Source organism: Misgurnus anguillicaudatus, chromosome 24, assembly GCF_027580225.2.
Source record: "Misgurnus anguillicaudatus chromosome 24, ASM2758022v2, whole genome shotgun sequence".
Taxonomy (NCBI): domain Eukaryota; kingdom Metazoa; phylum Chordata; class Actinopteri; order Cypriniformes; family Cobitidae; genus Misgurnus; species Misgurnus anguillicaudatus.
In genome coordinates, this window is record NC_073360.2 from 36,897,114 (window position 1) to 36,916,564 (window position 19,451).

The window sequence follows — 19,451 nt, forward strand, 5'->3', positions numbered from 1 at the left end:
ATTAACATGTAGTGTTAAACATGTCAGTTATCAGCCTAATATTTCCCATAGGTCTATTTGACTTCATTTTAAGTCGCATTGGATGAAAACGTCTGCTAAATTAATACATGTGATGTATGTATCGTTACATTAGAGCCGTCTCCACCAGGAAAAAAATAATCAAGGAAAAAATCTTGACAAGCGTGAATTTTAACATTTCCTTACGATAACATTTGTACTCCATGCAGATTGTAAATAATTGAAATCGTTGGGAATTGTAACCATTGTTGTTGAGATTGTAAAAAAATATTTAAAAGGGCACTCTTGCCCGGACCAACGTGGAGGCGCTGGTGACGTTCGATACAGTGGCCTAGGTCTAGGTATCTGTATGTTTATGATGTATTGAGCAGTCACAAACACAAAGTGAAAGTATAATTTAGCTTTTGCGTTCTCTTATTTCACAGTCATAGTCGGTGAAGAATGGTTACATAAGGATCGATTAATCTAGGTAATTGTTTGATATTTTTATCTTAACATATCCTTTGTTGTTTGTTGTGTAATGTTTATTGTGGTTTGTACTTGTCAAATAACTCTGTTAACTGTGTTGAATGAGAAAAATACTGCTGCGGTCAGGAGGAAGCGACACATAGAAATTCAAACCTTATAAAACTCACTCCAGGGGGACAGTTGGGACATTTTACAGTACACACACGCAAATTCTTGGTCTTTTCAGGTTCAAACACTTGACATACTTTCCTACTTTAGAGATAGGCCTAACTGGTTATGTCGTTGTTGCGCATCCCTCCCGAGCAACAACACGAAAACAACAACATATATTTACACGACATATCAGGCCTTTTCTTTCATCTTTCCACTGGGTTATAAATGGCGGATGTAGTAAATATTTACTATAACTGTTTTTAATCATGTTTTGTGCGTGCGTCCATGGCAAGGCAAGCGTATGTATAGCACATTTCATACTCAGAGGTCATTCAAAGTGCTTTACATAGAAATGAGAAAACAATATAAGAGAAAAAAAAGTAAAAATAAGAAAAATAAAAATTCACAATAAAAACTATTTAATAGATAAATAATAATTTAAAATGTGATTGTAATAAAAACAATTTAAAACAGGATAAAAAGAAAAAAAAAACAGGAGTAAAAGTGACTTGAATTTAAAAGCGCAGTCAGTGTGAAGCTGCACACAAATCTCTAAAATTTTTTATTTTGAGGCAGCATTCCAGAGCAAAGCGTCAAGGCACATCCGAATCCAATGTTTGGCTTCCTGAGATACCTTCAGTCCTGGCGCAGGGGGACGTGCATTTTAAAAAGCACACAATCTCTCTGGGCTTCACAGGACACATACACACAAAATGATTTTGAAATACTACAGTCAGTATTTCCATTAAAACAGTCAGTTTTAATGGAAATACCAAGACAGAAATGAGGTGTGTATCAGTAAATGGATCCATGCTTATCCGGTCTTAAAGTGGCAGTACCCTGTTTGTGTCATGTTAATCAAACAACAGAAGACAAAAAGAAAAATCACTTCTGTGAAGATTAATTATATTTAATTAATTTATAGAATAAAGAAGAAGATTCATTTGATTCAGTTCCTAAATATTACTAGTGTTATACTCACTGATCTATATAAATGAGTTAATTTATTTAGTTTTATTATTTAATTTTTTTTAAATAATTTATTTATTATTTATGTAACTTGAGTTATTTATGCCTGTCGGCAGTGTACAAAGTTGCTTTGTGCTCCATTTTGTATGGAAGTCTATGGGAAGTCTATATTTTCCATTTATACACCTTGTGATTGCTTTTCTAGCGTAAAATTTGTATTGTAGTTTTCAAATATGCGATTAGTTATCACAAAGGCGCTATGTGTTGTGCTGCAGTTTTTCTAACTATCAAAATCTAAATATTAGGCTTGTTCGTCTTCATGCAGTGCTGCAAGAATCAGCCATGCAGATTCCTCCATGTGATTTTTTTTTAAATTGCTCTCGCTGTGCTTTCATCTGGCTGTCGGTTCTTGCGGCGCCGCATAAAGTCGAATAAGCTTATTGTTCTAGGAACCAGTTGTGATACAATGCCATAGGTTTTAAAAATAAATGTGTTAAAAGATGCCTGAAAATCTTGTTCTATGAATCAGTAAAAAAACACAACTCTTGATGATGACATGTCAATCTGACATGTTGACAGGTGCATTTTTTTTATGAATTCATTTAAATTTCTGAATTTAAAACAACTGCATTAAGTTACTCTTTGATGTTAAACTGCACAATATTTTCAAGGCTTTGCAAGATTTTTCTCAGTTTTTTTGCATATTAATAACTTTTGATGTGCTACAGTAGGGGTGGGGAACCCTGAGTCCTGGAGGGCCACTGTTCTGCAAAGTTTAGTTCCAACCCTATTTAAACTCACCTACATTTAATTCCAAGTAATGCTGAAGATTTTGATTAGATTTATCAGGTGTGTTTGATTATGGTTGGAACTAAACTTTCCAGGACAGTGGCAATCCAGGGCCCAGGGTGCCCCACCCCTGTGCTACAGTTTTGTGAATACAACCTATATCAAATCTATCAGTTACAATACCTCAAGGCAGATAAAAACAGATTTGTGTCCAACATTGTGTGAAACAGTTAAAACCACAGTATGTTTTTTTTGTCATTTTACTTAATTGTTAATGATTTATTGAAGATTTCTGAGGCTAAATATCTGACATATGTCAAACGTCAAATATCGAACCAACTTTATCCGGGACCCATTTAAATCTAAAGATCTAATCTGTTTTTCAACACATCAGATTGTCCAGATTCACCTTTGCAGCTCCATTATGGACCACACACAACCATATAAAGATGGAGATTTTTCTCTAGGATGCAGGTAATTTATATATAAAACACTAATAAATACCTTTATAGTTTCCCACGGTTGAAATAACAAAGTTAAAAAGTATTGGTTTGTACTGTAATCAGCTATAGCTGTAGATTTACATTATTTTAATGTTGATGACTTCATTAGATTTTTTTTAAGTTAAGTGTTATCATAGAGGAGAAATCTGTTCAGAAAGAATGTGAATTGTGTTTATAGGTTTTTAATCATTTTGATATCTTTTTGAAATGTAATTGATTCTTATAGAGAGGCACTTTGGTTAAAGCCCTAAGTCCAATTTACTGTTTGTGTTTTAGTGTAAATGAGAATAAAAAATAAATAATAGTGTCAATGAAAATCAATATGAAATTTGTTCACACATACAATAGAAACACATTTATGAAATTTATTTTTTTGAACACAGTGAAACACATAATTTGTTGTAAATGTATTAACACATTGTAAATGAAAAGATCATATGGTGTTTTAATAATAAATAAATGTTATTTGTTGAATATAGGAAATAATTACCTTAACTGTAATATGCTGCTCTTATAGTTCAGTTCATCAGAGAGGAAGAGATCCAGAGTCCAGCTGTGTGTCTATGAAGAGTAATCAGTCTATGATTCAACCAATATCATTTAAGAGGTGATCTGAACAAAAGAAAACATTTATATAAATTATAGTATTAGAATGTGACATTTTTATATTTGGGGTTTAAAGGTATTTTGTTCAAATGATGAGACATAAATTATGCTCTGGGTAATGTAATTGATTCACACATATTAATTTATTTTATGTATTAACATACTGTAAAGAATATCATATGTTGTTTTACAAAATAATAATTAGTTGACAAAATAATGTTATTTGTGGAAAAGTAATTCACAGGATTAACTGTAATCTGTTGTGTGTTATAGTTTAGGTCATGAGAAGGGAACAGATCCAGAGCCCACCTGTGTGTCTATGAAGAGTGATCAGTCTATGATTCAACCAATATCATTTAAGAGGTGGCCTAAACAAAAGTATAACATTAATTGAAACTATGATTAGAATTTGAAATTTGGTGTATTTTGTTAAAATGATGGAATGTTTTTTTTTTCTGAAAGAAACCATGAAGGTTCCTTAAAGTATTTTTTTATCTGAGTAATGTATGTGATTCACACAGCAACAAACATCTGTGAGAGCTCTTCAATTTATGTATTAACATACTGTGAAGAAGATCATAAGTTGTTTAAATGACAAATTAATGTTATTTGTTAAAACAGTAATTCACAAAATACTGTAATCTGTTGTGTGTTATAGTTCAGTTCATCAGAAGGGAAGAGATCCAGAGCCCAGCTGTGTGTCCATAAAGAGTGACCAGTCTATGATTCAACCAATATCATTAAAGAGGCGATCTGAACAAAAGTATAACATTTATAGAAATTATATGATTAGAATTAGAATTTTCGTTTTAGGGTGTATTTTGTTAACAATGTTTAAGAGGTGATCTGAACAAAAGAATAACATTTAGATGTTCCTTTTGCACATCAGTTAAAATAAAATAAATATCATCTAAGAAATGTAATTAATTATTCACTTCTGTTTTCCTGATGTCCAGACCAGTAACAGAACCCATCCTTAAAAAGATGACGTTTGAGCAGTCTGTGAATCAACCACAAAACGTTAATCCTGATTTCAGGTGAATTGTTGGATTTTATTTTGTTTGTTTTAGGATCTACATGTATGTCAGGTTATAAAAGAATATTTTTAAATCTTTGTTCTGAATTTTACAGCAACAACTCAAAATTGGCTGAGGTGCTCAACAAATTTCAAAAAGACCTGCAGAAGAGGTTTAAGTGTTTGTATGAGGGAACATTAAATGAGGGAAACCCAACACTACTGAATGAGATCTACACAGAGCTCTACATCACAGAGAGTGAAAGTGGAGAGATCAGTAATGAACATGAGGTGAGACAGATTGAGAGACAATCCAGAAGAACAACAACAGAGGAGACACCAATCAAATGTAATGACATCTTTAAACCTTTACCTGAACAACACAAACACATCAGAAGTGTGCTGACAAAGGGAGTCGCTGGCATTGGAAAAACAGTCTCTGTACAGAAGTTCATTCTGGACTGGGCTGAAGAGAAAGAGAATCAGGACGTCCACCTCATATTTCCACTTCCTTTCAGAGAGATCAATTTGATGAAGGACAAAACACTCAGTCTTTTAGATCTTCTTCATCTTTTCTTCCCAGAGACAAAAGAAATGGAAATCTTCAGTGATGAATATAAAGTGTTGTTCATCTTTGATGGTTTGGATGAGTGTCGTCTGTCTCTGGATTTTCACAGCAGTGTGAGGTTGTGTGATGTACGTAAATCAACCTCAGTGGACGTGATGCTGACAAACCTCATCAAGGGGAATCTGTTTCCCTCTGCTCTCATCTGGATCACCTCCAGACCAGCAGCAGCTGATCTCATCCCCTCTGAGTGTGTTGATCGAGTCACAGAGGTACGAGGCTTCAGTGATCCACAGAAGGAGGAATACTTCAGGAAGAGAATCAGTGATGAGAGTCTGTCTGATCAAATCATCTCACACCTGAAGTCATCCAGGAGTCTCTACATCATGTGTCACATCCCAGTCTTCTGCTGGATTTCAGTCACTGTTCTAGAGAGAATATTGAGTGAAGCAAAAAGAAGAGAGATCCCCAAGACTCTCACTCAAATGTACACACACTTCCTGATCATTCAGACAAACATCAAACATCAGAAGGACTATGAGATTAAAGTAAATGATAAAGACATGATCTATAAACTGGGTAAACTGGCTTTTGAGCAGCTTGTGAAAGGCAATGTGATCTTCTATGAGGAAGACCTGAGAGAGTGTGGCATTGATGTAGCAGAAGCATCAGTGTACTCAGGATTGTGTACTCAGATCTTCAGAGAGGAGTTTGGTTTGTATCATGGGAAAGTTTACTGCTTTGTTCATCTGAGGATTCAGGAACATCTAGCAGCTCTATATATGCACCTCTCCTTTATAAACGATTGGACAAAAAACACTTTCTTGCAGTTAACTTTATCTGAACTGCATCAGAAGGTTGTGGATAGGGCTTTAAACAGTGAAAATGGACATTATGATCTTTTTCTTCGTTTTCTTCTGGGTTTGTCACTGGATTCCAATCAGAATCTTGTACAAAGTCTAAGTATGAAGACAGGAAGAAGCTCTCACAACAATGAGAAAACAGTTGCGTATATCAAACAGAAGATCAAGAGCACTCACTCTCCAGAGAAATCCATCAATCTGTTTCACTGTCTGAATGAACTGGGTGATCATTCACTAGTGGAGGAAATTCAGCAATATCTGAAATCTGGAACATTAAGTGAAGCTAAACTTTCTTCATCTCAGTGGTCAGCTGTAGTTTTTGTGTTGTTGACATCAGAACAAAAGCTGAATGAGTTTAAACTGAGTGAATTTGTAAGAGGTAACAAAGAAGAAAAACTCCAAGCTCTTCAGAACCTGCTCCCTGTGATTTGTGAGTCCAGATCAGTTCAGTAAGTGTAAAAATTTGTTTTACTCTTAAATAGTACCCCGAATATAAACACATGTTTGGCTTTAAAGATAAGCCCCAGATATTACCCCGCTAAATATATCTTTGGTATCATTGGTACCAAACCCATCAATGAATTGTACACAGGGGTCACTTCGAAACAGAGAAAGGCTCTTCCAAAACTGTTCGGCAAAGTAACATGCCATTATTGTACTAGTACTATGGTATGTAAGGAATAATTTATGACGGGCCGTTAAATTATTCTAAAACAGTGCCATCTAAGGTGTTACTGCGTCACGATGCAAAGCTGAGTGTGTTTATTGAAAAAAAATGCCTACTTGTGGAACTTTTTTCAACCATTCAGAATAAAGCATTCTCAACCCCTGCGGTATACAGCCTTAAAGGACAAGTTCAGTATTTTACACTTAAAGCCCTGTTTTCAGATTGTTTGTGATGCAATGGATCGGTTTTGGCTGAATTTTGGACGTGTGATGCTGGCCCGAGAATTTTCGGGTGTTTGTTGTATTACCTCCCACCTCTGTAGTGGCTGCATAGGTGCACCGAAACAATCCTTGCTAAAATGCATTAAACTTTCGTTTACAAAGACGTGAAACTCACCGAGTGGTCAGGGGTGTTCACTGATATGCTCACACAAAAATCACTGCAAAAGATGCTTTACAACAGCTGTTTTAGCATTCGTTGTAAACTTGTGGACCTATTTTTCCAAACGCCTCACACCCGTATATTCTTCCGTTGAGAGCTTGAATAATAAACACTCCAGCCCAGAAATCCACCTTTGCCAATTGCAAGAATACAAACAACGTTCCCGTTGCAGAGTAATACCGTACCTCACAGCACATCTAATTCAAGTCAATGGAGTTGGCAAAAACTACGAAAAAACCTGTTGGAGAGCATCATTTGCAGAGATTTTTGTGTCAGCATATCAGGGAACACCCCTGACCACTTGTGAGTTTTATGTCTTTGTAAACGAAAGTTTAATGCATTTTAGGAAGGATTGTTCCAGTGCACCTATACACACATTGTAGAGGTGGGGGCTGAAACAACAAACACCCGAAAATTCTCGGGCCAACATCATATGTCAAAACCGTTCTATTTCATCATAAACAAAATCTGAAAACAGGGCTTTAAGTGTAAAATACTGAACTTGTTCTTTAATATTTTTGATTGGAATTACTGGAATAGGTAAACATGTTTATTTATTGGAGTCTTCCCAATATCTTTGTCCAGTACCAATACCTAGTGTACTACTGAAAAATTCAACAGAATTCAACAGCCCTATAAAGTTCAATAGTACATGCAGAATCAATCAACTTGAATCAATTAATGTTAAACAAGAAAGTGAAGTGTGTGTCATTATTTTCTACAGGTTGTGTGAATGTAAAATCACAGATGAACGTTTTGTTGCTGTGACTTCAGCTCTGAGATCAAACCCATCACACCTGAGACATCTGAATCTGTCTCAGAATGATGTAGGAGATTTAGGAGTGAAGCTGCTCTCTGATGTATTGAAGAATCCTCAATGCAAACTGGAGAACCTGATGTAAGATCATCTCTCTGATATAAGAACTGGCAATGACTCGATTAGTGCAATGGGCTTGACATTAGCATTGCTTTTTTGCTACCATCTCTGTGCAAACTTTTTAGATTTGAGAAAATATATGGTTTATTAATAATAATATTATACAAAAATAGGAGAAAGAAAATGTAGCACATGGTCGTTACGTTCAAAACAAGAGCCAGAAAAAAAGACCAAAGGTTTGCAGCCTGGGTGCTCGTTAATATACCTGGGCGGCTCGCCCAAGTAAGGTCAGTGAGTGGGAAACACTGCTTGGTGAGTAAGTGTGTGTAAGTACATGTTAACGATATGCAAAAGGTACAAACCCCAAATTAAAGATGACGTGAGTTATCGTTTCCAATGTAAATATCTTTCTTGGACTTGAATCAGTTTGTTAAATAAGAAAGTGAAGTGGCGTCAAGTCTATGCACTGTACTGAGTCTGCACTTTTAAGAGTTCTTAATGACATTTTTTAAGCTACTGACTCTGGCGATTTAGTGCTTTTAGTGCTTTTAGATCTTTCCTCTACATTTGGTACAGTTAATCACAAAATTCTCATCTCTAGATTACAGCATTGTGTGGGATTGCAGGGAAATGTGCTTAAATGGTTTGTGTCATATTTGACAAATAGGCATTTCTGTGTCTGCCTGGGTAATATATCATTCTCAGTAGCCCACATGAACTGTGGTGTGCCTCAGGGGTCCATTCTTGCACCTGTTCTTTTTCATTGTAATATGCGATCCCTGGCCTTCATTTTTAGTAAACATGGGATTTCTTTTCATTGTTATGCAGACGACACACAGATTTTTAGTATCATTCTTAACTTTGCTTTTTAATGCATTTCTGTACAGCACTTTGGCGTCACCCTGTGCGCTGTTTTAAATGTGCTATATAAATCAATAAACTTGAAACTTGAAGTGTGTGTCATTGTTCTCTGCAGGTTGAATTTCTGTAATATCACAGATGACGGTTGTGTTGCTCTGACTTCAGCTCTGAGATCAAACCCATCATACCTGAGAGATCTGGATCTGTCTAATAATGAACTAAGAGATTTAGGAGTAAAGATGCTCTCTGCTGTACTGATGAATCCTGACTGTAAACTGGAGATACTGAGGTAAGAAATATAATGTTGTATTTTATGATTACATGCTTGCTTACTTTGCTGTTGTGAATTCAGGTGATTGATCTTTACATTATCTGATAATGAATAACATATCACTGCAGTTCTAATAATTATGTAGACCTTGGTGACTTGGCAAAAAATATCATTACAATAATGTATGTCATATTGATATATGATCATATTGTTGATCTCTTTTCAAAGTTTACACTAGCTGCGTTTACATGGACAATTGTAATCGGTTTAAATGTTCAATCTGAATAAAAATTCTCAATCGTAATTAAAAAGAGCCAAAATGATAAAACATATATTCAGTTTATGAAGGTGTTTTACACTTTTTGTAATCCGCTCAATAGGACATGTAAACACTTGATCTGATTGATAACTGGGACGCTTTGCGTGTGTGCAATATTCTTCTTCTTTTCTTTTTTTAATGGCAGTTGGCAAACCCACTTAAAAGTGCGTTTCCACCACCTACTAGACTGAAGTGCATAAGTTTGTTTTTTGAAGGAAGTCACATGAAGTGACTCTCTTGTCAATCTTAAAATGTCCTATTTTCCTTCCAATCCCCTGTAAAGTGATAGGAGACAGCGTTGTCTAGTCAGTTTACGATTTATACTCTGATCCACAAATCTATGTGTTTGGACTCGCTCTCGCGGACGGTCTTTGCAGCCCTGCGTGAAGTCAAACACGCTTTTTGGGCACACGTGAATGGATTTTTTTGCTGCTGCTTGATAAGCAGCGAGGCACAAAGCTCTGTGTGCTTGTTGTTTACTAATTACCTAAAATAGATGCACAGCGATTTTAGGAGGATGATTTGTATGCGTATTTTGGAACAGCACAAAACTATATTTGTGCAGAAATGTGCGCATGTCAAATGATCAAATCTGATTTGAAGCTTGTGCCATATAAACACACACATCAATCATCTGACACATTTGTTGGAGGTTGGATCTGGACTTTAGCTGGCAAAATCACTACTGTAGTTACTAGTAACTGGAAATAGGTGAACAGATTAAGAATAATTAGCATAGCTGCTGTTCATGAAATTTTAGCCAGAGGATAATTATTAGTAATTTGTCCATAGACTTAGAATGCAGTTACAAGATGCATTATGTTTCTGCTTGGCTAAGGAGATGTGTCTTTAGTTTTGAAATTTTGATTTGGACAAAAATGCCTGTTTCATTACAGAATTCGAAGAGACGGGTAAGCACTGTCCCCCAAGAAAGCCAAGTACTTCACTCTGTAAAAGAACCTGTACAGGCTTACTGGTCATTTATTTACAGGGAACTTGAAACAAACCTGACTGAAGAGGCTTAGTCTTAATAAAATTTACTATTTAAACTGCCTCATCCATAACACCCTTCATATCTGTGGGCAAAAGCTTCTCGATGTAAACTGCAGTGAATGGAGGTCATGAGAGGTGCAATCTTTTTCACACATGCAATGACTTTGTTGTGAACCCCCTTTTGCGCTGTTTGAGCTAAGACTCAATTGTGTGTGTGTCGACAAAATTAAACCTTAAAATTAACAATTATGTGTGGCTTTCCAGCCTTTTCTATGTGTTTTGCAACACAATAGAATGCATCATTGCCATGGCAGGCAGTTTTAAGAGAGTTCTTCTGCTTTGGTACTTTTTAAGTTTATTCTCAAAAATGCAATAGGCAGACATAGTTTATACAGGTTCAAAGGTTCATTTAACAAAGCTTTCGTACATACAACACGCAGTGGTGGCTGCTGGTTCTCTGTGCACTTTATATTTAAATGAACAAGTACCACTTGAGATCACAGCAAAATCTAAAAATTTCTGTGTACCCCTTGAAAATACTTCACATACCCCATAGGGCACTTTTACCCTTGGGTGGGAATCACTGTGATAGGCTGTCAGATCTCTCTCACTTTCTCTCACTCTCTCTCTCACTCTCTCTAAAAATCTGATCAAATTTTGATTGACAGTGACTTTTGCTTTAGATTTGTAACTCATTGTTGATCTGGTGTGTTTTAAACTGAGAGTGAACAGTGTGTGTCATTGTTCTCTACAGGTTGAGTGATTGTAATATCACAGATGAAGGTTGTGTTGCTCTGACTTCTGCTCTGAGATTAAACCCATCACACCTGACACATCTGAATCTGTCTGATAATAATCTTGGAGATTCAGGAGTGAAGCTGATCTCTGATGTACTGAAGAAGCCTGACTGTAAACTAAAGAAACTGAAGTAAGATCATCTATCTTATAGTCACACGGTATGATTCTCAAATAGCTGCTTTCACACGGCTGCGGAGCAAGTGGCTGTTTTATAGTCAAGATCCAGTGCCTCAATGGGACTTGATGGGAGCCACGACCAGGAGCTAGGCTTTTTGCATTTATTGAAGACTAATCATGCAGCTGCATCTTAAATCATTTACAAAGGTTTAAAAACACAGGTTTGGAGTCCAACCAGATGAGCATTGCAGTAATAGGAAAGAGGCTGTGTAGCATGCTTTGTTAGGAGTTGACTGATCTTCCCGATGTAGTGTAGTTCAAACTAAACATCTAAGGATGGTAAGCTGTTGCTGTTCTGACAGAGTGGCTGGGAAGATGAGACATTCTGTTTTTGCCAGGTTAAGTTGCAGGTGATGTGCTTTTATCCATGCAAAAATGTCCAACAGGAAGTCTGAGATCTTTGCAGCTACCATTAGGTTCATCTGTTTGAAACGAGAAGCTGTTTGTCATCAGCATAAAAATGTTAGAAGAAATCATGTTGCGGAGAAGAAGCCAGGAGAAGACTGTTGGTTACTGAGTTTATACATGAGAATAGCTCAATTTCATTTTAGATTTCTATGAGGCGTTTAATTCATTGTTATCAACTCTGGTCATTGGGACCTACACCCTAAAAAGGTGCAAAATATCATCCAAAGTGATTCACTGGTTGGGTTCATTGAAACCACTTTAAGTTCTATATACCACTTTTTTGTTAAACGGTGCTATATAGAACCATAAGTGGTGCTGGTGCTACAGTGGTACACTACCTTTAATGCTGACTACCACATAAATCTGTGACATTATTAGATTCTATTTGTTTTTTTTATAAGGTAAGCGCTTCATGTTTAAAAGGTTTCACTCTACAGTATGTCACAAAAGTGAGTACACCCCTCACATTTTAGCAAATATTTATTATTTTCTCAAGGGGCAATACTATAGAAATGAAATATATTGTAGAAGTAAGTTGTTTTCAGAAGACAGTACATCTATTCTGCTATACAAGTAGCACATTGACTACTCTTAAATATATCCAAATTTAATTTTTATAGTATTGTCCCGTGAGAAAATATACACATTTTTTGCTGAAATGTGAGGGGGGTACTCAGTTTTGTGACACACTATATATATTTAGCACTTATTACTTTGCTAAAAACAACGTTATTTTGTCTATTTGGTATAATACAATGTGTTTGTGTGGTTAATTGTTGAAAAAAACATTTTTCCCACGTACTGTACATTTTTTTTGCTCCTCTATGCCCTGCCTATCTGAACCGGGTTGATTTTGTACAAAGATCATCGTTCTGAAAAGTGCAGTGTCCTTCGATTGACCAGCTAATCTGTACGTAGTGATTGGCCTGATTACCTCTGACTTTAGCCAGAAACGCTCCTTACCATGTTTTAAAGATTAGCTCTTAATGCAATGCTGACAGGAGTTAATATTGTCTTTACTACCTTATTAATACAAGCCAAATCTGATCTAGAAAATGCAGAAGACCAAGCTGATCAATTGACTTTACCAGCGCAGCTTGAGCAGAACGTAACAGATTGGTAAAGTAAGGATTACTAAATCCTTAAAAACCACGTCTGCGATCACGTTTGTGGTTGTAGAAACGACAAAGAACAAGCGCTGCTCTGCACTGCTCAAAACTTGTGTTTGAATCATGGTTTAGTCAGTAGTAAATTCCTTAAATATGAAAACATAAATTACTTACAGGCTGTGAGTCAGAAGTGGGCGGAATTATGATAATGTCGGTCGTGTCCACGTCAACAAGCAGAGCGTGTAAACTGTTGCCTACAATCCTTGCATTCCTTGTAGGCCAAAAAAAGAGATTTAAGTTGGTAATGACAATTCGCGTAATTATTTCCTTTGGGGTTTGTACCTTTTGCATATCGTACTAATACACACTTACACATCAAAGGTAATGTAAAAGTGTGAATTGTATAATAGGTGCTCTTTAAAAATATAGAACACAAGTGACATTTTGTGCCTCACAAGTGTAGGACAACACACATAAGTAAGTGAACAATGTGTTTCTGCAGGCTGAGATGGTGTAATATCACACATGGAGCTTGTGTTGCTCTGACTTCAGCTCTGGAATCAAACCCATCACACCTGACACATCTGAATCTGACTAATAATAATATTAGAGATTCAGGAGTGGAGCTGATCTCTGATGTACTGAAGAATCCTCACTGTAAACTGGAGAAACTAAGGTAAGAAAATATGTTTTGTGAAGTTCTGTTGCTGTGAATTCAGGCAATTGATCTTCACAAGATCTGATTCTCAATAAGAGGATACTGCAATTCTGGTAATGATGACAAACAAAAGACTTTTACATTACTTTTTACATCTACATCTGTTTACATTAAATAAAGATTTATAAACTTCATCTCTCCAATCATGTCTTGTTGTCTGTAACATAAAATAGTTCAGACTAGACTATGACAGTGATACGAGCTTTAGATTTGTGATTATCTGTAATAATGACCTCATTGTTGATCTAATGTGTGTGTATTGCTTACTGTGAGAGTGAATTATGTGTCTCTGTTCTCTAAGGTTGAGTGGTTGTAATATCACACGTAAAGGTTGTGTTGCTCTGACTTCAGCTCTGAGATCAAACCCATCACACCTGAGAGATCTGAGCCTGTCTGATAATAAATTTGGAAATCCAGGAGTGAAGCTGATCTCTGATGTACTGAAGGATCCTGACTGTAAACTGGAGAAACTCTGGTAAGGTCCTGTGATACTGTAATAGTCAGACATGATATGATTCTCATGATGAGATTTTGTCAGGTACTTTAATTTATACTGAGACTAAATCATTGTTTTTTGGATAACAATTACTAATGTCACAGTCCTGTTATACTAAACATCTGCATTTTCGTAATGAAACCTGGTCAGTCACTTTTGTATAATTGTTGTATTGTGTAAATTGTATGTATAAATACTCACAACCAGGGGCGGACTAGGACAATAATTCAGGCCGAGAATTTGACTCCATCTCAGGCCACCTTCGCTGCTGCCATTACCATGTTCATGTAATCCACCAGACTTGCTAATCATATAGGTTAATTTATTATTTGAAATAACAGGTAGACTACCAGACGAATAATAAACTCAGCCACTGTGTTCATCTGACTGGAAACAAATTTATAAAGATTTAAAATATAGAAAAGGGGACTGACCAGCAAGTGATCTAATACTGAGTTGTCATGATGCGGTCTATGTCTATACCTTAGGTGAACACTTAAAAAAGTATAGGGCCTACTACAATACCACAGCCACTTTTTAAAAGGGATGAGACAAAGTTACACTTTTTAAAAGGGATCAGACACAGTTCAAATGTTGAAATATTTATATTTTAAATGAAATGAAAACATATTTATATACTTCACTTATATTAATAGATTTTTTAAATAGCTGCAAATTAAAAGTGAAATAAAACAAAAAAGATTAATTTGCACAAAGTTTTCTAAAATGATGAAGTTCACATATCAGCCTTGGTGTTTCGCTGTGTGAGCGCATAAAAATATTAGGACTAATTGAAATGCGTTCAGAGCGGCAGTATGGGGATTCCCCAGTATGGACTGTACACAAATCAATGAATCACCAGCACCTGACTTTAAAACATGCAATCAGATGCATATAATATATATATATATATATGCAATATATAGATGCATGCTTTTACTGGTAACTTGACTGACCTCCTCCCTTCTTGGCAAATATTGCTGTGTTTTGCAGCATCTCATTGCGTCTGTTACCAGGGCTTTTCTTTTTATTTGCTCGATTTCTCTCTCTGCTTCTCCTTTGCATTTGCGTTGCATATTTGTCAACTTGCATTGCCATAAGGTCATGTGGTGGCAGTTTCGCACCGCGATTGCCTGATTCGTAGATTTTTAGAAGTCCGTCATTCATTCATATCAGTCTATCAACGTTAACCTGGGCTGACTGCACCGCAGGCCAGAACGACTGTCAGGCCACCAGGACAGTGGTTCCCAACTCGGGTCCTCAAGGCCCCCCTCCCAGAATGTTTTAGATGTCTCCTTATATGAAACACCTGATTTCACTCATCATGCATCTTCCAGAATGTTTGAACCGGTTCCTTAATTAACACTAACAAGCTGATGATCTGGATCAGGTGTTTTATGTGTGAGGGCGTCTGGAGCATTCTGGGAGGGGGGCATTGGGGACTGGAGTTGGGAGCCACTGCACCAGGAAATGTCCTGGTGGTTCAGATGTCCATTTGCCCCTGCTCAGCAAAAATAAGCAAAAGCGACAATTGAAAATTAACAATTTAATGTTCAATATTAATATTGTTGTATTTGTAGATAATTTACTCCTACCACAGAAACGTGTTGACATTTAAATAAATAGCACAAAATAGTGACTGCACACTCACTTGCAAAATAATTTTATTGTAACCAACGTTTCGGCAAATAGCCTTCGTCAAGGTATGTGTTCGCTCAAGATAAGGTGAGCTTAAATACAGCCATGCACAGGTGCATACAATTATTCTTAATTTGAAACAATCAGTTAATCAAGCTAAAAACCACAGGATCAATATATTGATATATTAATAAGAATAATTGTATGCACCTGTGTATTTAAGCTAGCCTTATCTTGAGCGAACACATACCTTGACGAAGGCTATTTGCTGAAACGTTGGTTACAATAAAATTATTTTGCAAGTGAGTGTGCAGTCGCTATTTTGTGCTCTATGTTTGGATGTATTCGTTTTTACTTGCACCTCGGACGGAGTGCGTTTGTTTCATTTTTTGGACATTTAAATAAAAACATGATTGATAAGCCTTTTTTAAAGGGATAGTTCACTTTGAAATGAGGGTTCTGTCATCGTTTCCTTGTCCTCGTGTTGTTCTGGACCTGTGTGAGTTTCTTTTTTCTGGTGAACACAAAAGAAGATATTTTAAGAAATGATGGTAAACACACAGCAGTAAGTGACCATAGACTTCCATAGAAGGAATAAAAAAATATGATTGAATTGAATGGCTACCGTCAACTGTGTGCTTACCATCATTTATCAAAATATTTTCTTTTGTGTTCATCAGAAAATAGAAATTCATACAGGTTTGGAACGACATGAGGATGGGGAAATGATGACAGAATTTTTATTTTGAAGTGAACTATCCCTTTAAGGGCGGAGTCCACGATGTTTGAAAGCCAATGTTTATATTTGAAATCACCCAAACAAACACGTCCCTACCCCAATAGAATCTGGACCTTCTGTTGATAGACCCGTCCCACACATACGCAACCCGGCATTTGATTTGATTTGATTGGCTATAAGTGTGTTTTGGTAGTCGGCCCGTCTCCTTTTCCAATACGTTTTTCGAACATTGTGGACTCCGCCTTTAATATTGTCAAAATGTTTTCTAAATTTCACTATATTTTCAAGAACAGTGTATTTAGGGCTTCAAGAAGACAAGTATACATACATGTGTGGAGTAAAGTGTGTGTCATTGTTTTCTGCAGGTTGAGTTATTGTAATATCACAGTCGAAGGTTGTGTTGCTCTGACTTCAGCTCTGAGATCAAACCCATCGCACCTGAGAGAACTGAATCTGACTAAGAATAAACTAGGAGATTCAGGAATGAAGCTGCTCTCTGATCTAAAGGAGGATCCACAACATACACTGGATAAAGTATTGTAAGTAGTAATAATTTTTTTTTTAATCACATAATAGTCAGAACTATAAAAAACACTTAACTTTGAAAATGATGTTGTAACAAAACGTTTCCACAGTAAAGCAGAATTTTAGCATCTTTAGTGTAGTCACCCTTTACTTTTTTTTTTTTTACAAAAATGTTACATTTTATCTAAAAATTATTAAAGGAGCTTCCATCTATGCTCATATTGCTGCTTTTTCTAAATTATTAAATTCTAATCATTCTTTTTTTTTAAAACTTATTTCCACAATACAAAATAGGAAAAATACAATTTAAGTAAATTTCCAGGAGAAAGTGTGGAAAAAAGAAACCAGAGTATTGATATTTGTGTTAGAAGATTATTGCTTCTGTTCTGTTTGAATGGAAGAATTTTGTAGTGAGTTTACTAGCCAAATGAAGATTGGGTGAATTTATAGAGGGTTTCTGTTGTATAATGATATTTAAGGTGCACATTTACATTTCTCATAAAGTTTTTGTATAATTAAATGAGTGTGCACATCCGCGTCAAATGGGCATCAAGCAGAATCAGACCTAGGATGAACAACAGGGCGAATAAATAAATGTTCTGTCTCTCCTCATGTCCCAAACCAAACCTCTTGGGGCAATAGCGAGATTGTCCACAGGAGGCAGGTCTATATACAAATTAAAGGTGCAGTGTGTAATTTTTAGAAGGATCTTTTTAAAGAAATGCAAAAAAATATACAAAACTATATTATCAGGGGTATATTAAGACCTTTCATAATGAACCATTATGTGTTTATTACCTTAGAACAAGACCTTTTTATCTACATACATCAAGGGTCCCATTACATGAAAGTCGCCATTTTGTGCTGCCATTTTGTTACAAAAGCCCTTAAAGGACCATTTTTTTACTAAGTTGTCTCCAACGATGACATGTTTGTCCGGTGGCGGCTACCGTAGCTTCTCTGTGTGTTTTAAAAGCGAGGGGTGAGCAGTGGACTGAGCCGTTGGTTGCAATTCGCAACCTCACCATTATATGCCACTAAAATTTACATACTGCACCTTTAAAGCTAATTACTGATTCAAGATATGAATATATACTTGAAATAACAAATTTTACAATCAAATCCAAGAAGGGCGACAAGAAGCTGGATTTCCATTGCAGATTTGCGCAAAACTTTAGCTTTTTTCTAAATAATGATTATGTGACTTGCATTGTGAACTGAAGATGCGAATAAACGGTTTCCATTGCAGTTTTGTAAAATACACCTCTTCTGAATTGGCTGAAAAACCACCTTGTGAGCATAAAAAGTTTTTTGCGATGTATTTGCGAAATTAACGTGCTTCCATTGGGTGCATTTTTTATTTGGGATGTTGATTTGCACAATTTGCAGGGTAATGGAATCGCAGCTACTGTAAGTAGTGAATTGCTAATCTATAAGAATATGATTTATATTTTCAGCTCTCATAGTGTCTCATAGGGTCAGTAACAAACAGACAGGGTGTTTCGTTTTGTTATTCAATATAAAGCACATTTTTGTTGGAAATGTCCATTTATGTTTTGAATTATATTATAAAGATATATTCTTTTTTTTATCTGATCTCCTGCTCATACTATATATGTGACTGTGTGCTGTGTTTTTGTGCTTACAGCTTTTAGTAAATGCCAGTCTGATCATTAGCTGATGGAGATTTAGAAGCTGCAGAGACTCAACACAATTAACAGAGACACAGTAACAGGATGTGTCGTAAGCTGAGACTTTCGTAAATGCTGCAGACCCTGTTTTAGTTTGAAAACTATGGGGTTATGCTGTAATGTAAACGGTCTTAAAAAGATCTATGTAAACAAAAGTGTGAGTGCCCACGTACATTCCCTGATTGGGTGTTATGGATCATTATGTGTCATATCACCAGAATCATTTTTCAGTCTTTTAATGGAGAAAATGAGAAACGGATGTGTTGGTGAGTTACCTTGGTTTATTATTTGTGCACTTTTTTTTATTGTCTTGGCCAGTGTTGGGGAAAGTTACTTTTAAAAGTAATGCATTACAATATTAAGTTACTCCCAAAAAAAGTAACTAATTGCATTACTTAGTTACTTTTCATGGAGAGTAATGCTTACGTTACTTTTAGTTACTTTTGCGTTACTTTTTCTTGGCTAAAGCTTGATCTCTTTCAGGCCTTGCAGGTGTTTTTATGACTGAAAAGTTCTGCATTCAGAAATTGCATATTTCATCACAAAAATGTTTAGCTCTGGCCTGCCATCTCAGTTTCTGACTCAAACTGTTTCCACACAGGCACAGAGAGTGCATACGTTAAGTTTAATTCAGTACATATTTTTAATCAAATTAATTAAACTAAAAAAGTAACTTGAGTTACTTTTTTGAAAAAGTAACTCAAATATTAATGTGTACATTTAAAAAGTAATGCGTTACTTTACTCGTTACTTCAGAAAAGTAATATTATTACG

General features: G+C 35.9%; 1 protein-coding gene across 2 annotated transcripts; it reads left to right on the top strand.

Annotated features, from left to right (window-relative positions):
* The first annotated feature begins 346 nt into the window (after nt 1-346).
* On the top strand, nt 347-18,987 carry LOC141361487 (protein NLRC3-like). 2 transcript variants are annotated; one of them, XM_073862922.1, is made up of 14 exons: nt 347-487; nt 2,792-2,871; nt 3,418-3,507; nt 3,780-3,869; nt 4,165-4,269; nt 4,463-4,543; nt 4,638-6,398; nt 7,782-7,955; nt 8,911-9,084; nt 11,133-11,306; nt 13,373-13,546; nt 13,890-14,063; nt 16,827-17,000; nt 18,635-18,987. In XM_073862922.1, the coding sequence occupies exons 2-14, from the start codon at nt 2,822-2,824 to the stop codon at nt 18,639-18,641; spliced, it is 3,228 nt and encodes a 1,075-aa protein (XP_073719023.1). In that variant the 5' UTR covers nt 347-487; nt 2,792-2,821; the 3' UTR covers nt 18,642-18,987. The 2 variants fall into 2 exon arrangements, with proteins under 2 accessions (XP_073719023.1, XP_073719024.1); XM_073862923.1 differs by lacking the exon at nt 16,827-17,000.
* The last annotated feature ends 464 nt before the right edge of the window (nt 18,988-19,451 follow it).